Genomic DNA, 24567 nt, shown 5'->3' with positions numbered 1-24567 from the left:
CTACATTGTTAGAAAAAAGTCAAAATATGTACCCTAGCTGTCAGTGGGGCAGCACCCTTTAAGAAGGTAATTGTATGGACCATTAGGTACAGATATGTAAACATTTAGTACCAATATGTACCTTTGAAATACTATAATGTTTTTTTGAGGTTCTAATAAGCTGTCTTTGGTCCCAGTATGCACTTCTGAAATACTAAAATGAAATCCTTAGGTGCAAAGCTGTACTTTTTGAAAGGGTACAGCCCCAGTGACAGAAAAGGTACAGTTACACAGTGGTTGTGCATTATTTTCAACTAATTCAAAGGACCGGAGTCAATTATTTCACTTATACCACGGTTAACACAAACATTGCTCTAGTGGTTATTTTAAGACATTTTGACAGGTTAGGTGTGTGTTTTACCGATAAACTATCAACACCCATGGAACATTTCTCAACCAATCAGAAAAATATTCTCACTGTGTTAACTAAATTAGCAAATCCATAAACGCTTGCCTATCAAGACTTTCACTCACATACTCACACAGACATTGGACGTCACGTATGCATCAGGTTCTGTTCTACTGCACATTTTACTCCCCATTATAGATTTCCCTTTCAAACACTTACTATTAGATGAAAAGTACAACAGCAATTAAGTTATAACAAGCAACCGTTGCTTTTAGATGCATCTGTATGTAAATCAAAGCACCAGAGGCGAAGCAGATTTAGGTAGCAGAGGCGGCAAATTGTGTTAAACATCACCTAATAAAACTCATAATGTTTTTTGTAATTGAAAGTGTAAACAAATCTGTCCCAACAGCAAATGAAGCGAGTATATCACAGTTCTGAAAAGAAAGAGCACTGAAAGAAGTTTCAACTATCTTAAAAAACCCATATCTATCTAACACCCCTACAATCCTATCTTACACCTGCCGCAATGTGATGCCAGGCAACGTGTTTCTAACCCGACGCAGTTTTTATTTTCATGTTTTCATAATTTTCACATCTAGGGCCATGTTGTTTGAATAGAAAATGCACTTGAGCCTATCTGTTTGCTACCGAGACCCAAAGGTGACATTGGAGTGAAAAAAATCTAACGTTTAGTTTCATTTGCTCACGTAAAACTTTCATGTGCTCATGCGAAACCTTCATGTGCAGAATTTTTGTTTAAAGTTTAGTTTCGCGTGCTCACGTGTAACTTTTGCGCGCACATGTGAAACTTTCGCGTGCGCACGTGACAGCGAAACTTTCGCGTGCGCACGTGACAGCGAAACTGTCACGTGAAAACACAAAACTTTTAGGTGAGCACGCAAAAGTTTCAGGTGAGCACGCGATAGTTTTAGGTGAGCACGCAAAATTAAACTTTATTTAATTTTTGCTCCATGTCCCCTTAGGGGCTCCGTAGTTTGCCGATGGACATGCTGATCTGAACATATTGTTTTCGGCACATTGTTCACTGTAAAAAATTGCTGTAGTTATGCAGCTGTTTGCCAGTAACTTACTGTAGATTTAAATGTATGTTATTTACTGGCAACAGTTTGTTCAGAGTTAAATGAACATTAAACATTAACAAATCTTTATCTTTACAGAATAAAACTAAAATAACAGCCTCATGCAAAGCATTCTGGGAATCAGAAATCCTTATCATTCTTTTTCTGTTTTTGTCCTTCAGATTTTGCTTCCCTCAATGCTTTGCATGTGAGTGTTATTTTAGTTTTATTCTGTAAAGATTAAGGACTCTATCATCGCAAGTGTCTTTTGCTAGTTTCAACCCGCCACAATTATCATTTTAACGTTTAGCACCACGTTGTTTAAATAGCAAATGCATTTGCGGCCATTTTTGAGCCCATGGGCGTTCTGGTCTGAAAAAGAGGTGTTCAGGCGCATTGTTGGCGCGTTGCTATTGTAAGGCAACTAAAATAGACTACACATTGACCAACAAAAACCTGGTCTAAAGTCTAAAGTCAATGGTGCAATTTTTTTGTTATTTAATGAGCGCGTTAGTAATATGCACCTATAAACGGGTCAACAACAATCTGGTGGTCTTCTTCCTCCGCTTAGTTTTTCAGTTTACGAATTCCGCCATCTAAATAAGGAATCGGGATGGCGCCAGCGCAAGTGGCTTTTAAAGAGGATGAGAGCTGAGACTCTCATTGGTTTATTGCATGTTACGCCCAAAACACTCCCATTACTCATTACGAGAATAGGAGCAACCCTTTTCCTGTCGTTAAATTAGCAAAACACGCCCATTTAGACCGTGCACCATGTGCTTTAGATAATGCACTTATATCGTTAAAATAAGGCCAAAATATAACTTGTTAATGTTTAATATTCATTCAACTTTAAATAACTGTAGCCAGTAAATAACATACATTTACATCAACAAAAAGTAACTGGCAAACAGCTGCCAGTAATGCCGTAATTTCTACAGAATTTTTTACAGTGTTGCTATTTTCAGGCAACTGAAAACGATTGCGCCATTGACCAACTAAAACCTTATCTAAAGTCAATGGCGCAGTATATTATATATTTTTATTCATCTAAAGTGCACATAATATGCACCTGGGAAGCGTTCAGTCTTCGTTCTTGAAAATTTTGCCATGTCCGGCATGGTGCAATTGCAACTTGAAACTGAGACTCTAATTGGCTCATTGCATCATATAAAATACGCCCATGGTTTACTGTACATAAAATACACCCATGACTCATTAAGAGAATAGGTATAAGCCTTTTAGACCATGCACTTAGTGCATCGACCATTTTTTCGCCGTTAAACTATCAAGAGTGGATTCAGAAACGTCTTAAGTGCACTTGCGCTATGCGCTTCAGACAATACGCTTAAATCGTTAAACTAGGGCCCAACATCTCATAGAAGAAAACTCTCTGAATATAGTAGTGTCAGTTTTATAAATATTGTCTGTTGCATAATGACTCCACTACCGATTAAGATAATTAACTTATTGATTATTCTAATCTTAAGTGGTAAAAGACAAATTTTCACATTTTTTTGTGCACAGTTAACCATCAATCAAATGTAAATCCTTATAATATGTCTGAATGTGGACATGGCTCTTAAATCAATATATTCAAGCAGTAAATGAACAGATCTTAATTTATGATGAAATGGTGTCTGGATCTTTGTGCAAAACTCAAAGTGTAAAGTGGCTTTTCGGCTAAGCCTGAATCATAGCCGATGCGTGTCAAGTTGCTCTTCTCTCGTATTTAAAGCAGTGCGTTTAATGATTTATTAGTTATTATTACTTTATCTTTTTGACAGCCTTTCAAATTAGGTTAACTGGTGCTATGCTGTGCCTGTAAAGCACATCACATGTTTACTAATGTGTTAGGAAATTTAAAAAGCTTGTGAGAAGGAATTAATAATGAGTTGATGTACACTTAACTTTACAATATATTGGTCACTTCAGTTGTGTTCAACTGTGATTTGAACCGTGTCCTTTCTGCTTTACCAGACAATGGTGTAAGTCTGGTGCTTTTTGTGAACCCTTTCATTATTTTGCAGTTGAGTCGCTATTACCTTAAATTATTCAAAATCAAATCATTCTAAAACAAAGCGTCCACGCATGCCTTACAAAGTAATACTTAATGTTATGCAACAAATGTGAATCTGGTATATCCGGTTGTCAGGTGCCTCGCACAAATCTCTCGGGCCTCACCTGCATCACTCATTCAGAACTGGCTGTGCTACATTTCTATTCAAGATCTCTTCGCTTTGACTCCTCCCACCAAAACCAAGATTTTTGTTTAGTTTGTGGTTCCCTAACCTGGTTTCTATGCGCCAGGAGGAGATGTTGAAGGAAGGTCTCTCTGTTTCCTGAGACTAAAAACAAAATGACAACAAATTCCAGTGGAATAAATTCTTCGAGAGAAGGCAGTCTGGAGAAATTTACGCATTTTCAAAGAGATGAATTTGAAAATGATTGGGATAAAGTGGCTGACAGCAAGTTTGGTCAAGTCTACAAGGTGAAGCTCAAACTCTGGCGGGAAACATGCGCCTTAAAGACAACGACCGCTGACTACAGGTATAACACATTTGCTGTTACTAAACTAAAATGAGTCACAAAGTCTGTAGTCATATACTGTATGTCAGCGTAGGTAGCATTACTGTCAGGTTGTGAAAACCCAGCTAGTCATTTGTGATTTACACTACTGTTTTCTACATAAAACCAATATATAAGATGTAAAGAAAATATAACCTTAATATCTTTAATGTTGACTAAGTGAGGTCATGTCAAAGATTTAAATGAAAGTAAATCCAATGAATAAAATCAAACGTTGATGCTCCTTATATCATAGATTATGAGACTTAAGCCTGGATTTTACAGACAGGGTCATAAATCGTATCGTTATTTGAGATCTTATAATACTGTATATCTGAATTATTCTTTAAATTCTGTCCATAGGAACATGATAAAGATGTCCAGAATTGGAAGAGTGAAATTTAATTATTTAATTTCCATTTATGGAATAAGCATCGATCCACCTGCTTTAGTTATGGAATATATGAGCAAAGGGTCTCTGGATAATCTCATTAGCACTCATGTGTTAATGTGGCCCAAGAAGTTTCAAATGATCCATGAAGTTACCATGGGAATGAATTTTCTGCATAGTATGAAACCTCCCATTCTTCACCTGAACCTAAAACCAGCCAACATCCTTTTTGATAATCATCTGCATGTAAAAGTAAGTCTGATACTCTTTCAATGCCTCCAAATTCATTTCCTTTAAAGGCAAGCTTAAAGAGTATAGAGAAAAGAAAGTGACAGGTTTCAGGTTTTATTTACCCTTAAAGATTTCAGATTTTGGCATGGTTAAATGGGAGGACTTCTCCAATAAGATGGAATTCGCTGAACACCTGACAGCTCGAGGGAACATAAACTACGTTCCCCCGGAGACCTTTACCCAGAATCAAGAACAGCCTGGAACCAAGTTTGATGTATACAGGTGAGAGTTCATTGGAAGTATGCATAGGAAGTGAAACCTTGAGAAACTTTCAAATTATTTTGTATGCAAATTAAATAAACTATTTATTCCAACCCTACAGCATTTCTATAATCATGTGGGAAATTCTCACACAGCAGCGCTCATATCAAGGTATGTCTTGTTCCTCATTTTACACACGAGGGTGTTTTAAGAAAAACGTCAGTGGGGCTTTGAAGTAAATTATTCGGAAATTGTTTTTTACTGTGATAACACTAAAAAGCAATTTGTTCTGTTCACTTTGTCACAGGGTTAAACTTGACAGAAATATTAATCAGAGTGTCATCTGGCAAAAGGCCTAGCATAGACAAGATCCCAGAAGACAAGCCACCTGAATGCGAGGAGATGATTGAACTCATGCAACAATGCTGGCACCAAGACTGCATCCAGCGACCTGCTTTCTCTGGTACCAAATCAAATTTTTGTTTCTGATAATGAGGAATGTAATAATGTTGCATTATATACAGGAGTCTCAGCAGACGTTTTCTCCGATGCTTTGCTTTTGTTGCTTTGTAAGCTCTTTTGAAATTACAATTAGAGATGAACCAACAACTCTTGAATCTTTTATACACCAGGTCACCTTTAGTAAAAGATCCGATTCAATTATAACACCCTGAACATTGTATGCATTTAAGCAATACGGGGCTTTATTAAACCTCAGCTAATTTTGTTGCATAATGAACTGAATACAATTAGACTTCAGATTACGGAAATGTGATGTGATTAGCGTGGTCGTATACTCAATGCCAAGATTTTATCTCTCACATTATGCACCGGCATATTAAGATGCTCCACCATAAAAGCTGAAAGGCTGTACCAATTGCACATTTTTTATCCAAAATGACACATGAAAGTGGCATGAATAAAGAACAAAGCTGCACATTCTTTGCAGATATGGTACGGGTGACTGAAGACCTCAGTGAAATCCTTCGAATCTCAGACGATATTCTGAGGAATGAGAGGAGGTGCAGCATTTCTCAACAAGTCAAGCTGAATGTAGGTGAATCCACAGTCAGCACATAGTTTTGGCAAGAGTAATACTGCACAAATTGTTGTCTGAAACCCATGACAGCTACTACATAACTTTTATAGCCAAGTCTGAGATTAATGCAAAAGTTGTTTGATGGACTAAAAATAACATGAATTTATCATTGTTTTGTTTTTTCATTAGAATCCAATATATAAAGATGACTCTTCAGGCAAGTGTTTAAACTTTTTTGACAATGTCTTTAAATGGTTTCTGTACGTGGATTAGTTCACACTTCCCAAACAAATGCTAGCATATGACAACAGACAGGTAGTTGTGCTGTCAAGCACAATTGTTTGCTTCATACTTTAAAAAAAAAACCTTGTTGCAACTTAAATGTTTCAGTTTAAACAACTTTAGTTAATAAGTAATTATAACTTTTAACTAGAAAGAAACTGCTGTAAATTATAAAAATAAAGTAATACACCCATTTAACTTAAAAAAAAATTTATTCATACCAACTCCTCACTAATCTAGAAAGTTAAAATGACTTGTTTGTCAAACTGTTTAAAAAGTACTTTTTATTTTTTAAGTGGAACAAGGAATTTTTACACTGTAGTAACATTTTAGGAAGATTTTTTTTTGCAGACACCACAATACAGTATACGTACCCTGATAGCACACATACATCTCAGAGACGTCTATTTGATGTCTGTGTTTACATCTGCAAGACGTATTATTTAGATTGTTTGCTCATCTGCAATACGTCTCTGAGACGTTTCTTAAAAGATGTCATACAGACATATTGAAGACGTCTGCAAGACGTTTTTGATTTAGAATGTATGTAAAGCAGCTCTTACGACCTTTATCAAATGTTTTCGCACACCAGATGCTATCTGGGTACATGTACTTTAGGCTTGTATAAAGACACATAAAGCGTAAGTTCACCCTAGAATTAATATTTTATCATTAATTATACTCACCCTCATGTTGTGTCACATCCTTAAAACCTTTGTTCACCTTCACCAAGATATTTTTAGTCAGCAATAGACCTCCATAAATAGAAATGCAACTCTCAACTTTCCAATCCTAGAAAGGCTGCAAATGCATCATTAAAACAGTCCTTGTGGCTATAGTGGTTCAATTTTCATTTCATGAAGTGATGAGAGAAAACTTTTTTGTGCTTGGAAAGTCAGACTCTGAATTGAAACTAGCACACATATGTGCTTTAAACGTCTACTGCTCACATTTATGGTGCGGTCGAATGAGGCATCTATGTATGCAGATGCGCAGATCAGCTCAAGTGGCACCTGAATCCACTGCTTTGAATATATAAAGACCCACCACCCACATGCACCATAATTTTACTGACTTAATTCCTTATTATAGTTGTGCATAGGACCTACGGCTCAGCATCGACGCTGTTGGCTACGTGTAGGGTTTTAATTCATACTTCTGCATCGTCGTCCGCGTCCATGTGCAATTACAAATGCAGACTGCTACATGTAGTAGTATCTACTTGTGTAACCCACAGTAGCAGTGCACAAAAGAAGCAGCAGCTCGTGTGAATTTTATTTGGGAAGACTAGCTGTGATGGAGGTAAATGGACAGTAGGTGTTTCTCAATGTCAAGGATACTTCCTTGGCAGGACTGGTCCTTCCAAGTCACTTCTTTCAGAGGCTAGGCAAAGTTCCTCTTTAGCATTCAGAGAACACGTAGATGGAACAAGCTAGCAAGTGCACGTCATTGTGTCATTACGTCAGTGAAAAGGTCTGCTTTCGGTGCTGTGCGTATAGGACAGTGGGTGATTTCAGAGCGCGAAGGCTACACATATGCATCCTTTCCTGTATATAGGATATTTTTCAAACGGAGGACTCAGTCCTTGGTTGAAATTCCGAGGATCCTCGACATTGGAACAGTCCTTCGATGGATGTCGATGACGTAGCATCCTCGTAGTTCTGGCTTTCGAGGATCCTTCCTTGACATTGAGAAACACCTAGTAACTACTGTTGCAACTTGAGTTTATCACTTCTCAACTTGACCCATCTTTGTTTTTACTTGAAGGGAGGGGTCCTAGCGGACCAATCACAGCGATTGCTGTCCGCATAAAATGGACTCGCTGCCACATTTTTGCAGAGGTGCACTATAGGCTATGCACAGCCTATAGAGTAGCTACGGCGTTGAACCTACACAGGAGTATAAAGCCCAGCTTTGGGTGTATTCATGTGACTTGTTTGATTCGATTGAAACGAAATCTAGTAAGCTTCCCCCATTGGTGTGGATCTTTTGGGCAATAGGCTGTGAACCAAACAACCGTACCGAGACCTAACGGAAGAGGTGGTCTTGGTCTGGTTCCAAATGAGCTCTGGTATGGTTCGTTTATGGTGTAAACATGGCCCGACCTCGATCCGACCCTTTTTGCAGAAAGCACTGTGCCTTTTTGGGGTAAATGGGCTCCCTAGTCAGCTGTATAATGGAAAGGTATAGTGTCTGCTACATTTGCTAGCCAATGCGAATTGAGACTTTCAGCATGCCGTCGTAGACACACCTAGGAGCATGCTCTCTCTGCCAGAACCGTCATTGCGTACGTCACTAGTAAAAGTAAAAGGATTAAGTATTAAGTAAAACAAAGGAATTTAAATTCATAGGCAAATGAAAACGCACAAATAAAACTTTTGGTGCCAAACTTTGTTGGGGTTGTGTGAACTTGAAATTTTTGTTTCAGTCTTTCTAAGTTGATCGGTTTGCTCTCGCACTGTGAACTAACAGTTGTCTTCTGTTTCTTGTTCTTCTTACTTTTCACTTCCAGAAGTTTCCCCGTGCGTTCACTCTCTCCTCATAAATAAAGACTTTGAGACGTTTAAGAAAGTTTTGAAAAAAGAGCATGTGTCGATGCTCTTCAAGGACAACAATTCGCTCCTGCACCATGCTGTGGCGAGTGGTGACAGAGAAAGCGTGCGGATGGTCCTGGATCTGGGCGCTTCGGTGAACTGCCAGAGTGTGAAAGGCTACACCCCTCTGATCGTTGGTGTACTGCACAAGTTTTACGAGATCTGCAGCCTGCTGACCGACCGCGGGGCTGATGTCAACATGTGCGACGCTGACTTGTGGACCGCGCTGCATTATGCCACCCAGGCGGGAGATGAGAGAGTCACTCGCCTGATGTTAAACAATAAGGCGAAAGCCGATGCCAAAGAGAAGGACGGCTGGACGCCTTTGCACTTAGCTGCTCAGAATGGCCGCGAGAGCATAGTAAGGCTCCTGCTTCGACTCCTCGACGGTGTGGACGAGCAGGAGGGGAAGTGCGGGCGGACGGCGCTTCACATGGCCTGCCTGTATGGCTATGTAAATATCGCCAAGCTTCTGCTTGCCAACGGAGCTCACATAAACAAAACCGATTACACGCAATCAACTCCTCTGCGCCTGGCGGCAGAAGAGGGTCACTTCAGGGTGGTTCATTTGCTGGTGAAAAGCGAGGCCAATGTCAATACAGTTGATGAGCGAAGCTACAGTCCCCTTCATTTTGCTGCTCTGAAAGGTTACACGGGAATCTGCAGGCTCCTGCTGAATAAAGGAGCCGACCCCAATATCAAAACCCACCAGAACTGGACGGCCATGCACCTGGCAGCCCTGAAGGGCCACCACGAGACCATACTTGTATTGGAGGAGTACCACGGTTCAGTCAACGCCCAAGGGAAGGACGGCTGGACACCGCTTCATCTGGCCTGCCATCATGGGCAGGAGGAGGTGGTCAACGTGTTGCTGGCAGCAGGTGCTGACCCTAACCTAGCTGAGGATAACAGCTGGACACCTCTTCACTTGGCCTGTAACACTAGCTGCTTCCCAGTCGTGCTGCAGCTGATATCCCATCAAGCTAACGTGAACGCCCAGAATAACAGCCAGTCGACGCCGTTACATTTAGCCGTCCAGCAAAGCAACATTCCCATTATCAAAGCACTATTAATGAATAATGCACAGCAGTGGATGCTGGACTCGAAAGGATGCACTGCCTTAACCTTGGCCCAAAGGTCCAACAACAGAGAAGCAGTACTGTTACTAGACAGCTAGCACACGGGTTGAGAGCGAGCTGTGTTTGGTGACAGATAACTCGGCCGTTAGAGAGAGAGCAGCATTGATTTCTGCCATCGATTTCCTTCCTCTGAAAAGCCTGTTCTTATAAACACAGTCAATGCTTTTCTTGATTTAAATTCTAAGAATTTAATGACTCAGTAGCACAGAGCTCAGGTGTGTTCTCAGAAGTGTTGAATGAAACCAATTTGACTCTTTTCCTACACTAGCTGTATGTAGACTTTCAGAAGAAATGGTACAAAAGCTGTCACCATGATGCACTACTTAGAAACATATATAAAAAGTAAAAAAGGTAGCGCCCCAGTGATAGCTTTTGTACCTTTATTTGAAAGTGCAGTAAAATCTTTAAAGAGAAAAATCGTGTGTACCACAAATTGTGTGTTTTGGATACCTAATTATGTGTTTAGTTTAATGCATTAATAAATGTACGGTACAATATAAAATTTTACCATTGTCATGTCCAACAATGTATGCACATACAAATGTCATGGTAAAAAATGATAAGCATTCAAGAAATTCAAATGATGTTTAACCTTTACTTACACACACACACACACACACACAAACTAGTTTGACAACATGTTTCTCACTTCCCGAAAGGCTTCCGCTTTTGATTAGAAAGCGTTGTAAACTTGGTTTAACCTTTCCTTGTTATTATACAATAGCATGACCACACAAAAAGTATATGGGTGGTTGTGCTTCAACCGAACTTATGCCACATAAGCACAGCTATGTGATATGGCTTAGAGTAAATTCTATTGGTAGCATTTTATTTCAATCTTAGTGTCATTGGTCCATTAGTTCATAGCTCTGCCAACATTAAAAAAATTTACACCAAAAAAAGGGGCTGCCCTACATACCCTACAAGTCCCTCTGTAGTTGATAATTTTATAAGTTAATACCTATTATAAAATATTTAAAAGTTTTCCTGTGACAGTAATTTCTTCATGCTTTAATACAGCTGGAATGTAACTCTACACCCTTGAATCCATTAAGAATATGCAAAGCTACAAATATGCAAATTAGTCCCACCTCTACTAATTCAGACAGCTTGGACCATTGATAATTAGATAATTCGCTCCCACCTCCACTCTTTATCACAACATGATCTCACGATTGATGGCACGAAATTCCGCTTTTTTTCGTGTAACTCGCACAAATTTTTTTTTAAATGGGTTTTCATGTCCGTGGCACAACTTTCTTTTTCATGTCATTTTATGTATTGTTTTCTCTTTTTTTCCCTATTTTTAAATCATTGTCACTTGGGGGTGGGGTTAGATTTGGGTTAGTATGTACTTTTATGTTTTGGTTTCTACATGTTCCGCTTTTAAAACTATTTTCCCCTGGAGTTGGGGTTAGAGTTGAGGTTTATTTTAGGATGTCTAAAAATGTAACAGAAAGTGATTCCAACCCCAACCCCAAGCGAAAATCGTAAGAAAATAGAAAAAAAACTATGAGAAAACAATACATAAAATGCCACGAAAAAGTAAGTCATGCCATGGACATAAAAAACTAAAGAAATTTGTGCGATGTTAGTAAAATCGTAAATCCCCTCTCATTCACTCCATATAACTTACTGTACATGCTGTCACCTTGGAATACTGGAAAAACAAGACAAGCAGACTGATATAAACATACTACTGTTGCCACTGTGTACAATACTATTGTCAGTTCAAGATAGAGGACAACTTTCTTTGAGAGAAACTAATTGTTGTATAAAGCAAATATATATTTTTCACTGCTACACTAGTTTTATTCTAGGCATCATTACACAACTAAATGTAAGGTCAATCTAAATAAGAATGACATTTCTGATACATGAAACATAACAGGTTAGCTTTAAAAATCTTGAATTATAATGTTCTTATTCCTTCAGGATTTACAGGAGGCATCCAGTAACTGATTCTGGGCCATTAAAACAAAAATATCAAAATTAGTATTTGTTAAGTTTTTACTTAAAAGTATTTTAAGCATTTAATAAAACCTCAATAAAGTCTGTAAAATAGCAAAAGCTTTTGGGAGAACATCCACAGCATCCACAACTTGTCTGTTGATGCAATCTTCTCTAATATGTTGTAATTTGAAATGAAATTGCTTTGTATTATCCCTTTTTCAGGTGATTTTTTATTTTTGTCTAGAAATAAAAGAATAAATCCAAAACATAACTGGTTCAGTTTACATAAATAATGCATTCGGCCTGATTACAAGAACAAGATTCACACATGATTATGCTTTTTAGAAGACTGCTTTACTTTTGTGTATGTGTTTGTATATTTACTCAGTAAAGCAAAGACTATTAAACTCTGAGGGGAAAGGCACATAAGAGAGCTTGCTGCTGTGTGATATACTCTTGTCAAATATCATTTATTGAACTACATAGACACAGTGGCGGCCGATGACTTCTTTTTCGAGGGCGCTTGATGCAAAGTTCGTCACAACATATATGTAGCCCGGCATGTCTTGTCAAAATAAGTGCCTGCTGTCTAAAGGGTTTATGATAAAAGAGACGCTCGTGTTTGCCAGATACTCGCATAATCTCGCATAATCAGAGTTACGTGTTAAGGGAGTGTCTTGCGTGTATTTTGTGAACGTGAGCGTCTCTTTTATCATAAACGGTTTTGACGCGTGTGCAGCAGACACTTATTTTGACAAAACACGTGATGCACATGGTTCACATTTTGAAAACACAAGCAACACACATGACACTCCAAACACTTATTTTGACTTAGCGCCTCTCGGATGAGCAGTCACGGGCCGCCACTGGATAGACATTAGATTTTAGGAAGAATTTGTAAGAGGACCTATTAATTATTCAGTTACATAAATTTTTTTGGGTAACACTTTACAGTAAGGTTGTATTTGTTAACATTAGTTAAAACACAATAACTAACATGAACAAATGTATTGACATTGACTAACATCGATAAAGATTAATAGATGCTGAAAACTGTATTATTCATTGTTAATGTTATAGCTAAAGCATTTACTCGTGTTAAGAAATACAACCGTGTTGTAAAGTGTTACTAATTTTTCATTTATATGTAGCTTTAAAGAGGTTATTTAATACCACAATCCAAAAATATTTCCTAGGGTCTATTGTTAATCCACCGGAAAACATTATTTGCGGATTAGGTTTAAATCTCCACAGAAAATTTGATAAAAATGGATACATAAGACCGCACACCTCAAAAAATGTGAAAAGTACAGTGAAGCTTCTAAAAGACATTTGATGAATGATCGCCTTGAGTTTCAGTTCAATACTTTAGGATCCTTCAGGCAAGCGCACATAGCTTTACTAATGAGTGCCTGATTCATTTTTAGCAAACAAAAGTTTTTATACAGTACCAGAGAATCTCAACATGCTCTTATTCACTGTCAACATTACAAACTCAAAAACATTACAAAAGGTTGTTTTAACATTATAATTAACAATCAAAGAATTTTAGAGGTAGTTTCTTGGACAGAGCTCATCTCAGACTAAAATTCATGTTTGAGCTGCCTTAACATCTTGCACTGACATAACATATATCAATGCCATTTGTGTGTTGTCTATGTGTGTAATGAACAAACACATGTTGTCATCCTGTTTATAGGAGCATAATACTAGGCGCTCTTTAAATAACAAAAACAATTGCGCCATTGACTTTAGACTTTAGAGCAGGTTTTAGTTGGTCAATGGGGTAGTCTATTTTAAAGGTACAATTTGTAAGATATTTGCAGTAAAATATCCAAAAACCACTAGTCCGGAGTTATATATTATCTAATAATATATAATATCTTTAATGTTTTCAACTACTTGTAAATTATGATAAAATTGCTGCCCTAAACAGTGACATGGGGCAGTGCAGTCACCTGTAAATGACGTTAATATCTATGTTACCCTTTGTTACCGCCTTTACTGATGTAAAAACCACATGACAAACAACAGTGTCGTGGACAAATGCGGAAGTAATCGCGTCTGTCGGGCCACTCGCTTTTTTACATATATAAACATATATGTTTCAATATAGGTTTTGATATAAGTTTTACATATATGTGACATATATAAAATTGGCCGGTTTCCTATATTATATGTACATATATGTACATATATGCACATATATGTTAACCTATATATTGGTAAAATTATTAAAATCTGTAGCTGCTAATAAATTAAACATAAATAAAGATCCAACCAATGACAGTCTGCACCTGCAGGAGCCAGGATTCAACCCTCCAACCTTCCGATCACAAAAAAAATGCAATCCCATGCGCCGCTAAGATTCGAACACCCAACCTTCCGACCATTAGACAACTCGCTTATCCATCTGCGCTACTGTCACTGTTAAATAACACTGAACAGTAGCTGTTAAATTAAACCATTTTGTTATACATGTCCTAGACAGATCTTGTAAATGTTTTAAATGTGCAGACATCATAACTTTATTTAATAATTCACATAATTTATGGCCTGTATATGCACATATATGCACCTCAATTTTGCATATATGCAGCATATATATTATCATATATGGGCATATATGCTGTATATGTGCAGCATATATGTGCATAGTAGCTGCATATAGGTTTCATATATGTGCATATATATTATTATATATGTGCATATATGCTGTATATGTGCTGCATATATGTGCATATTAGCTGCATATATGTTTCATATATGCGCATATATGCTGTATATATGTAGCATATATGTGCATATAAGCTGCATATAGGTTTCATATATGCACATATATCCACATATAGGTTCTTTCCATGTGGGTTTGTTCATCTGAACACTTAATTCTGTGCTGTGTTCACAAACCATCGTATTGGACAAATACTGTAACATATGACTAACAGTTGCGTTTTGAACATTACATAAAAGCTTACATAATGAAAAAAACGATGTCATCAAACACAACATTTATATAACTTGATTACTTAACCCCATGTGTAACATGATTATTCGTTCCCGTCTGATTAATGGCCATCAGCGTTTGAGTTAAAGACAACAAATCCCATCAGTCCACGCTGCTTAAGAGCATAATTAATCTACATCATTGTTATTGATTTGATCTGGCGCCATCTAGCGGCGCGGATTATACAAATTGCATCTTTAATTGCCTCAAAATAACAACACGCCAACAATGTGACTGAACACACCTTGTTTTCAGACCAGAACGCCCATGGGCGCACAAATTGGCGCAAATGCGTTTGCCATTTAAACAACATGACCCTGGACGTGAAAATGATAACTGCGCTGTGCTGAAACTAGCAAATCTAGCCTCATGTAAAGCATATGCTTGTAAAAACTACTTAAATGTTTTAAAATAATACTGCCTGGCTTAATCTAAATGATTTAAAATGGTATTGTATGGTATATCTTTTATATTTGTTTTGATTTGAATAACTGGAAAAACAGTAGTGATTTAGGTTTAACATTGTTTTTATTATTTTATGTAACACTTTGTTATGTTTTGATTACTTATTTTATATTTAATGTAATTAAATGCTTTTTCCATCATTCAAATTTGGTTGGGTGGTTGAAAACACATTTTTCTGTGGTGTGACAAACGCATTTAATATCTGACTTCACAGGGACTTTAACTAAAGCCAGTTTGGACCGTGGACAAGCTTGAAGTGAACGTGGCTGCATGTAATTCAAGACCCTACAGGCGTACAAACAAATTAATTTCTATTTTTAACTAGACAATGTCAGGCATTTAACATTGAAATATGAGATTAATGTAGTATAACATTTCATGACAAAGTCACTTTATAAACCTCATATGAAAGTTTAACATGGGTTTTTACTCAGGACATGTGTTACTCTCTATCTTCAGAGGACTGCATTATCAGATTACAAAGATTTTAAGACAGTTCCTCATCTCCTCAAACTGAACCTCGACAGGACTGAGCTGCTCTTCTCTGTCCAAGACCTCTGTTCAATCTCTTTTTATCTTGGTTAAAGGTCACAATGTTACCTACTGATGTATAAAACACCAACGAGTTTCTTTAGAATAGAATTGGCATTCATTGCTCACAGCACTACAGTATGTATCTGATCTACACAGAGCAAAAGTCACAACTTTATTTCTTTGCATCCTGCAGATTTTCGATTAGACTTGACATTATTTGATTAGATTTATAACCCATAACTCAATCTGCACTGCTTATTTGCATGCAAATGGCTAATTTTCTTTCTTTTATGCAAAAGGCCAGACTTTGACTGTCTGTCCATCTGCACCAGATTCATGATTCAAAGAGTGTATTGTCATATACCCAATGAGGAAAGTAGGTTTCCCCATGCAATGAAATCATGACACTGCCTTTGCCTTTTAATCATTTTGTTACTTCTAAACCATGTTTTTTTTTTTTTACATCGTGTGTGCACCAATAAATCACCCTTCACTTGACTCCAAGCGGCTTTTGCTTCATATCCCTCAGTCAAATCCTAAACGCACCCTTTTGTGTCATCAAACACAAAAGGAGTTATCAAAATGTCAAAAGTTTTTTCAACAAAAATGATAATAATTGTCTGTTAAAAATATTTGTTAGATAAAAAAATTGCATCCAGGTCTCCTTTTACTGTAAAAGAATACTTGAATGTGAACTATATTAATAGCTACTATAGCTTAGCTTCACAATAATAAAATTACTTCCCTTCAGCACTTATTTTATAAAATTATTGAAACAAATAAATGAATAAAATTTTTATAGGCCTTGTTGGTTTATAACCAGAGTTTAAACCTCAATTTGCTCTTTAATCATTAGCATCCATAGCTTCTCAAAGTAATAGTCCCCACAAAGTGCATACAGTACTTACCAGTTAATTGCTTTAGCTACAAAATGTTTCCTTATAAAGTGAATATAAATGTAAATGTAGATGTGGTGTCTTACTGCCCCATCTGAACCCTTTAAAATCGAAATGTCTTCGCTTTTACCTGGACTGAAGTGATAGGAAAGCTTCAATGCTATTTCCTCAAATAATGACATAATTGTGTTGACAAATTGCTTCTATTTGCAATTCCTGACAGCACTGCCCTGTTAAATGAATCAGTGGTATTAGGTTTGGCGGTGTGCAGTATAGTCCAGCGGGCTCCAGGAGAAGTCTTATTAACGCATCAGAAAAACAAACACAGCACCTGCCTGTGGCTCAGCTGGTCCGGTTTGATTCACTTTATAGTTGGGTTCATAGGAGGTGGGAGCTATCTTTCTTTCTATCGACTTCCACAATCAGACTTGTCCCGGTCAAAGAGAAAAAAATGATGCGTGATGTGTTTGAAGGGTCCGAAACTTCATTTGCTTGAAATCGTGAATTGAATGATCATATGCAAATAGACATCCTGGCACACTTCTCCAGCTGTTTCAGAGCACGAATGTTTCAATAAATCAAATAAATCATAAATTGTATCCTTCCTATCTTGTTATGTTCTGTCACATCTCAAGAGTGACTAAACGTTTCACCCTACTGACCTGCTTCAGGTACTGTTAAGTGCCAAAGGCAATCAAGAGCTGTTGAAAGCTACGTATCCAAAGCTGGAACCTGTCTGCACATTTGTTTTTCAATTGACTCGCAAGAAAAATAGCTTTGATTGCGATGTATCAAAGGAGCAATTTAGTTAATTAGAAAGTGTCCAGATCCATAACAGCTCTTTCATGGAATGCCGTACGTTCCGTTCAGGATATTTAATTGAAATTACCAAGCTCTCAGTTGTTAGCGTTTATGCTAATGAGTTGTTTTTAACAGGTGGTTTACTCAGCAAATAAGGTTTATAGAATTTTGTCACCAAGTTTGTTTCCAAAGTTGTCTACTTTCCAAATGTTTACTTTACTTTGTACCTTTAAAGGTGCAATGTGTAACTTTTAGAAGGATCTCTTGACTGAAATGCATCTGTGTATAAAGTAAGGTAGGGTGACCATACGTGCCATTCTTCCCGAACGCATCCCGTCCAGGATTTCGGTGCGTCTTCCGGAAGTTGTATTTGTTGACCGCGTATGTCATTCAGTTAAAAACATAAGATATACAATCGTAGTTTCATTCTTACCTTAAAATGTAACGGTTGCTTTTCTGTAATAATAATAATAATCCTCTATGACGTATGCGGACTTCCGGAAGACAAACACAAAATCCTGGACGGGATGCGTCCGGGAAGAATGGCACGTATGTTCACCCTACAGTAAGTAAGGTGACACGATTTTTAAAATGAAAACCGGGGACTTTCTAGTTCAAAGGTCAAAATATCATTAAAATCTCATTTGTTGTTATCTGTCAGTTTCCTACCAAGAGTCTTGTTTAAAGGAACAGTATGTAGGATTGTGGCCAAAACTGGTATTGCAATCACAAAACTTGTGGCTAAAACTGGTACTGCAATCACACAACTAGTGGTCAATACACAAAATGACAACATAAACATCAGTTGAGGGCTGCAACTCCACTTTTTAAATGACAATATCCTGGCCAGACCACTGTTGTCAGTGATATAAGTATTTGAAATTAAAATCATTTCTTAATGTCTAGTGATATATCAGGGCCATTTTATGATTAATTGATATAAATTTCTTACATACTGTTCCTTTAATATTTGTGTCTCGTCATGAGGGCAGGGTTCTGACAGTCCCATGTTTATGTCAGGGCTCATGACTTTGCATATCGGGTCATGTGCCCTCGGTGTCTCGTCTCTTGTCCTGCACCCTCATCTCCCTGCTCATTATTTATTATAAGGTTACTTCCTTCACCTGTTCCTCCCCTCATTATCTTGTTTGGTTTCCTTATTTAATGTCATTGTTTCCTTTGTTCTGTGCAGGTTCAAGTCAAGTCAAGTTTTGTGTCAAGTCTTTAGTCTAGTTTAGTGTTAGTCTGTCTAGTGTGATTATCTTGTGTATGCTGTTTCCCCCATTTTTGTTTTTTGTGTCTTATAATAAAGTGTTTTTTGTTATACTCCGACAGCGTCTGCGCATGGGTTCACCCGCCCCATCACTGAATTGAAAAATGGGGACAATACCTTTTTGAAATATTTTTGTCTTTTTATTGTTGTGGGTTTACTGCAAAAAAAAATGACTTTATTAGTTAGTATTTTTGTCTTCTTTTCAGTACAAATCTCCCAAAATCTAGCTTTAGAACAAAAATATAAAATGTAAGGGAATTTGTGCTTTTAAAAATAAATCTTGAATTAGGTGTATGCAGATTTTTTTTATTTATTTATTTATTTTTGCTTATTTTAAGCACAAATTTGATACTTTTGGTCTAACTAGACTTATTTTCTTAGGTCATTTTGCTCATCAAGAAAATGCATCCTGTTTTAAGACATTTGTGTTATTTGTACTTTAAACAAGACTAAAACTAAATAAGAACACTGCAAAAAAAAAAAACCATTGGCAGATTTTTTTTGCTTGTTTTATTCACAAATTCACTTAAATAACCAGTATGTAAGAAATTTATATCAATGAATCATAAAATGTCCCTGATATGTCACTAGACATTAAGAAATCATTTTCATTTCAAATACTTATATCACTGACAACAGTGGTCCGCCCTTACGAAAAAGAAGTACACTTCAAGTTCATTTTATTAAGTATACTTAAGTAATGTTGGAGTATAGTTTTAAGTATACTTTATGTAGTAAGTGTACTAACATTTATGTTCTAGTAGTAAACTTGTAAGTGTACTGCTTGAATACCGCTTGGGACTAAATTGGCCCACTTTTAGTATATAAAAGTATACTTCTAAGTGTACTATAAGTGTAAGAGTAGTCAACTTTAAGTGTAGAACTAGTGCACAATTAGTTCTTCATTTGTACTGCAAGTGAACTCATGAGTATACTGGTAGTTTTCTAGACTTATATTTCAAGTGTACATGCAAGTGTTCTGTTAGTGTACTCTTAGTAAACTAGTAGGTTACTAATTTTGTGCTGCAGGTATACTTCCAAATGTTCTTTTAATATACTTTTAGTTAACTAGTAGTTTACTAGTCATATACTGAAAGTGTACATGCAAGTGTTCTGTTAGTGTACTCTTAGTAAACTAGTAGGTTACTTATTGTGTGCTGCAGGTATACTTCCAAATGTTCTTTTAATATACTTTTAGTTAACTAGTAGTTTACTAATCATATACTGAAAGTGTACATGCAATTGTTCTGTTAGTGTACTCTTAGTAAACTAGTAGGTTACTTATTGTATACTGCTTGTGTAACAAAGCACTTTGACACTGAGGATCCATCTGCAGGTTTTTATTAAACACTCATATTCCAACAGGCAAGGTCAAACAACAGCAAACATACTCATAAACCAGGTAAAACATATAAAGATCAATAAATACAGATAGATATGCAGGCAGGCAAACCGCTCAGCAATGACAGCCGGTACAAATCAAGACTTTGCACTGACTGAATGGTTCCAGAGAGTTTATATAGGCTGTCCAATAAGTTTCAGGTGGCAGACTAATCAGTCCAGGCATGCAGGATTATGGGAAATGGAGTCCAGAACTAAAGTTAATATTCAGGGGATTCAGCCATATATATATAGAGATATATATATATATATATATATATATATATATATATATATATATATATATATATATATATATATATATATATATACAACCTCAAATCAGAAAAAGTTGGGACACTGTAGAAATTGTGAGTAAAGGAATGGAATAATTTACAAATCTCATAAACTTATATTTTATTCACAATAGAATATAGATAACATATCATATGTTGAAAGTGAGTATATAATATATAAATAATATATTTATAATTTTTTTATTTATCATTTTTGTTTGATTAGCTCACTGATAGCATACGAAAGATTTAGCTTCAAATTGAAAGTACAATTAAAAGATATATGTCAAGTAAAAAAATTAATGTACATATAGTATGATGTTAAGTTCACTTAAAGTAAAGTTGAGTAGTAAACTGCTAGTTAACTAAAAGTATAGTAAAAGAATACTTGCAAGTATACCTGCAGCACACAATTAGTAACTTACTAGTTTACTAAGAGTACACTAACAGAACACTTGCATGTACACTTTCAATATGAGTACACTAGTTAACTAAAAGTTTACACTGTAAAAAATACTTTGCTGCCTTAAATTTTTTTGTTAAATCAACTCAGATTTACAAGTCATGTCAACAAAGATGAGTTTTCACAGCTTATAAAATATAGTTGACTCAGCTTAATTTTATAAGTAAAAACAACTCACCTGTAGTTATAACAACTGATCTCTAGTCAAGATAAATAACAGTAAGTTGAAATGACTTGTAAATCCGAGTTGATTCAAAAAAATTTTTAAGGCAGCAAAGTATTTTTTACAGTGTAGTAAAAGAATACTTGCAAGTATACCTGCAGCACAAAATTAATAACCTACTAGTTTACTAACACTATAGATTCTCCATAAAGATAATATACATTTGTACACTACATATACTTTCAAAATTTACTTAAAATGTACTGTTTCTAAAGGATGCTGAATAATGTATTTTATAAATATGCTGTCAGTGCATTATTATACTGATCACTTTAACAGATAAAGTATACCTAAAATAAACTTTAAAATAAGTTCAAATTAGTATACTTTAAAAATTACACAGAACTTTAACTCCAAGTATATATTTTTTTAAAGTATACTTTTAGAAAATATACTAAATTATAATTATTTTGAAATATGTTCAAAGTTTAATTGTAAGCAAATATGTTGTAAGCATACTTTCAATATATTCAAAGATGGTACATTTCTTTCTAAGTATATTTGTAATGTACTATTGCAAAGTTAAATATACTTGAAATACAATAAAGTATATTTATTTTTCACCATGGCTAATCATATGGCTTTTTGCAGCTTTCCTGATGTAGCTTTCATTGTTGCATTTTTACTTTATACTTTTAAGTATATGTCAGTAAACAAGTATAGGCCAAATATACTTAGACATTTCGGTCAGTATAGGTCAAGTATACTTTGGTACAATTTAAGTATATTTCTGAGAAGTACCTAAAGTACATTTTAGAGAAGTACATAAAAAGTAAACTGAAAGTATACTTTCTTATTTTAAGTTTAAAAGAAGTATACTTATAGCACACTTGAATAAACTTCTTTTTCGTAAGGGCGGCCAGGATATTGTCATTTAAAAAGTGGAGTTGCAGCCCTCAACTGATGTTTATGTTGTCATTTTGTGTATTGGCCACCAGGGGTGTATTCCAGAAAGCTGGTTATGTGGCTTACCCGGGTAAGTTTAGGAGTAAGTAAGCGGATAACCTCTGCTTTCGGTTCCAAAAACGGAGGTAACTTTCGGGTTATGTAAGTAACCATAGCAACTGACTCTCTGAAGATAACCTGCTCCGGAGCAGGTTATGTTGCAGGGTAAGTTCATTTTAGTTAATAAAACGAGGCTTCGGAGGAAGTCTGCGCATGCGTGCACTTATGACGAGCGTACAGCGGGCGTGGAAGCATATATTTTGCATAATATTACAATGTTAAAGCATTTATTTTATTTTATTATATTTACAGTCGCGAATATTTATTGCTGTCTTAAAAAATGTGTGATATGAATTTTTTTTAAAGAAACTATTTTTTTAATAACATGGATTGTTATTGGTGATTGGACTAATTACTATAAATTTTATTATTAATTAAATTTAATTAAAAATTTAATCATATTTGTGTTCGGACTAAATACTATACATTTAATTATGTTCATTAGTAATATATCTCCAAATATCAGTGGATGTATGAAACATAATTCCATCAGTTAATTAATGTTAACAATAAAGTACATTTCCATATCAATTTAGTCAATTCATAAATAACCTCATCTTTCACTTACTAGATAATTTGAGATGAATCTAAAGTTATAATAAATGTGTGTGCAAATACATTGTCATTAATGAATCTTAACCTATGTTACTTAAGTGACAATGTGGCAATGTTACAGTAAATGGATATAACAAATAGAAACACATGATGCCTATCATAATAATAATTACTGAGGGATCGAAGTTACCCCTGCCTGCAGTCTCTGATAGGCATGTGCATCTGACCTGGCCCACAGAATGACACCCATGAAGCACAGGCATGATTTAACACTGACCCACATAGTGACACAGGTGAAGCACAGACTTCATTAGGTGAAACACCATTGAATCACAGACATGGCATAGTGGTCAGAGATTTTCTATTATATCAGTTAGAATCATGTACACAATGAAATGAAATTATAAATATATATTTCATAGTATAATATTTATTTCTTAAACATGCACTTCAGATCCTTAGCCCTCTCTCTACATTTGATCTATAGTTGGTGTTTTTCTAAATCACCTTTATTTCTTTAAAATTGACCTTTTGTAGCTGCTTTCCTGAGCTATCATTTTTGAGCAAAGGGAAATTGAGATATTTGCATATATTAGATGATACAGGACATATATTTCAACATGTTACTATTGACACTAATGTAACATTTCTATTCTCCAATTCTGTCACAGCAGATCCTAATCGTCCAATGCAAATGAATGATCATTCTTAGTGTAGTGTAATGAAAAGCATTACACAACATTATTGAAAATCTGTAAGGACTGTAAGGAAGCTTTACAATTAAAAGAGGGTGCATTAATCTATCAGCTATCAGTAAATGTTAAAAAAGATGGTGACACAGTGTCATACAAGGAAAGTCCTAAAACTAAACAGGGTCACCCAAAGGAGCAGAAGTAAAATAAGTACAATATAGTGAATATTATCATAGTGCATTTTATGCCTACACAATACAATCATATCTAAAAAAAACAACAACTTTAAATAAGCCTTATGATGTATTTGCACTTTATGTGCCACAACTCTTATGAAATTAACCATGGTTTTATTGGTGTATAGTTGTAGTAACCATGTTTTTTTTGTGCATTGATTACTATCAGCAGAACCATGGTTTTACTACACTAACCATCGTTTAACTATGTTTTTTTGAAAACCATGGTTATTTTGTGGTTACCATGGTTTTACTGTAACCATGTTTTTTACTGTAGTAAAACCATTGTTACTTTTCACAGGGGAAAATATATTCATAATTCATATGTTTACAATCATATATAAAATCTATGATTATTTTGACTATATTAATTATTTTAGATTGTTATAGATTATTTTAAATAAAATTGTGTGTATTTTCGTTGAGACACATATAATATTGGACTTAAATGGGGTAAAATGGGTTCGTATTAATTATTTAATTAATTAATTTGATCTGTTTTGTAATCACGCACTTCTAAGCCGATTATAAAACGTTGATTTTGCCAGAAAATATTAGTTTATAATGTTATTTCTCATTTAAAAACTTTTAAGTTCTCTGACGTTTCCATGGTGACTCGTGAAATCTGCGATCCATTGACAATGCCTTTATGTTGTTACCGTGAGCGCGCGTTAACTCTGGGTTACTTTCAGCGAGTTGATTGACCTAACTCTTAAACTGTGTTTTGGAACCGACATACCCCGAGTAAGCAAGTTTGGGGTTGATCAACCCAAAGTTCGGGGTTAATCTGATGGTAAGTTAACCCTGCTTTCT

General features: G+C 35.7%; 3 protein-coding genes across 3 annotated transcripts in view; all 3 read left to right on the top strand.

Moving 5' to 3' along the window:
• Window positions 1-3800, top strand: part of ttc12 (tetratricopeptide repeat domain 12) — a 44707-nt gene extending 40907 nt beyond the window's left edge. Inside the window, exon 24 of the mRNA XM_065281218.1 lies at window positions 3781-3800. The gene's annotated coding sequence lies outside the window, so the exon portion shown is untranslated. The remainder of the gene's footprint in view (window positions 1-3780) is intronic.
• On the top strand, window positions 3258-6323 carry LOC135771131 (ankyrin repeat and protein kinase domain-containing protein 1-like). Its single transcript, XM_065281221.2, has 7 exons — window positions 3258-4020; window positions 4402-4681; window positions 4791-4942; window positions 5043-5092; window positions 5229-5384; window positions 5871-5974; window positions 6150-6323. The coding sequence occupies exons 1-7, from the start codon at window positions 3830-3832 to the stop codon at window positions 6231-6233; spliced, it is 1017 nt and encodes a 338-aa protein (XP_065137293.1). The 5' UTR covers window positions 3258-3829; the 3' UTR covers window positions 6234-6323.
• A 2434-nt stretch (window positions 6324-8757) lies between these two features.
• LOC135771130 (uncharacterized) lies at window positions 8758-12225 on the top strand. The gene has a single exon (XM_065281220.2). The coding sequence runs from the start codon at window positions 8838-8840 to the stop codon at window positions 10011-10013; it is 1176 nt and encodes a 391-aa protein (XP_065137292.1). The 5' UTR covers window positions 8758-8837; the 3' UTR covers window positions 10014-12225.
• Window positions 12226-24567: the final 12342 nt, after the last annotated feature.

The sequence above is a fragment of the Paramisgurnus dabryanus genome, chromosome 8 (genome assembly GCF_030506205.2).
Source record: "Paramisgurnus dabryanus chromosome 8, PD_genome_1.1, whole genome shotgun sequence".
In the NCBI taxonomy this organism is placed as follows: Eukaryota; Metazoa; Chordata; class Actinopteri; order Cypriniformes; family Cobitidae; genus Paramisgurnus; species Paramisgurnus dabryanus.
This window is presented reverse-complemented; position numbering and strand designations above follow the sequence as displayed.

Excerpts from the sequence above, each read along its gene's own strand:
- LOC135771131 (XM_065281221.2), top strand. The coding sequence starts at position 3,830 with ATGACAACAAATTCCAGTGGAATAAATTCTTCGAGAGAAGGCAGTCTG. Across the intron at positions 5,093-5,228 it reads ACAGCAGCGCTCATATCAAG|GGTTAAACTTGACAGAAATA; the intron begins GTATGTCTTGTT and ends ACTTTGTCACAG. Across the intron at positions 5,975-6,149 it reads CTCAACAAGTCAAGCTGAAT|AATCCAATATATAAAGATGA; the intron begins GTAGGTGAATCC and ends TTTTTTCATTAG.
- LOC135771130 (XM_065281220.2), top strand. The coding sequence starts at position 8,838 with ATGCTCTTCAAGGACAACAATTCGCTCCTGCACCATGCTGTGGCGAGT.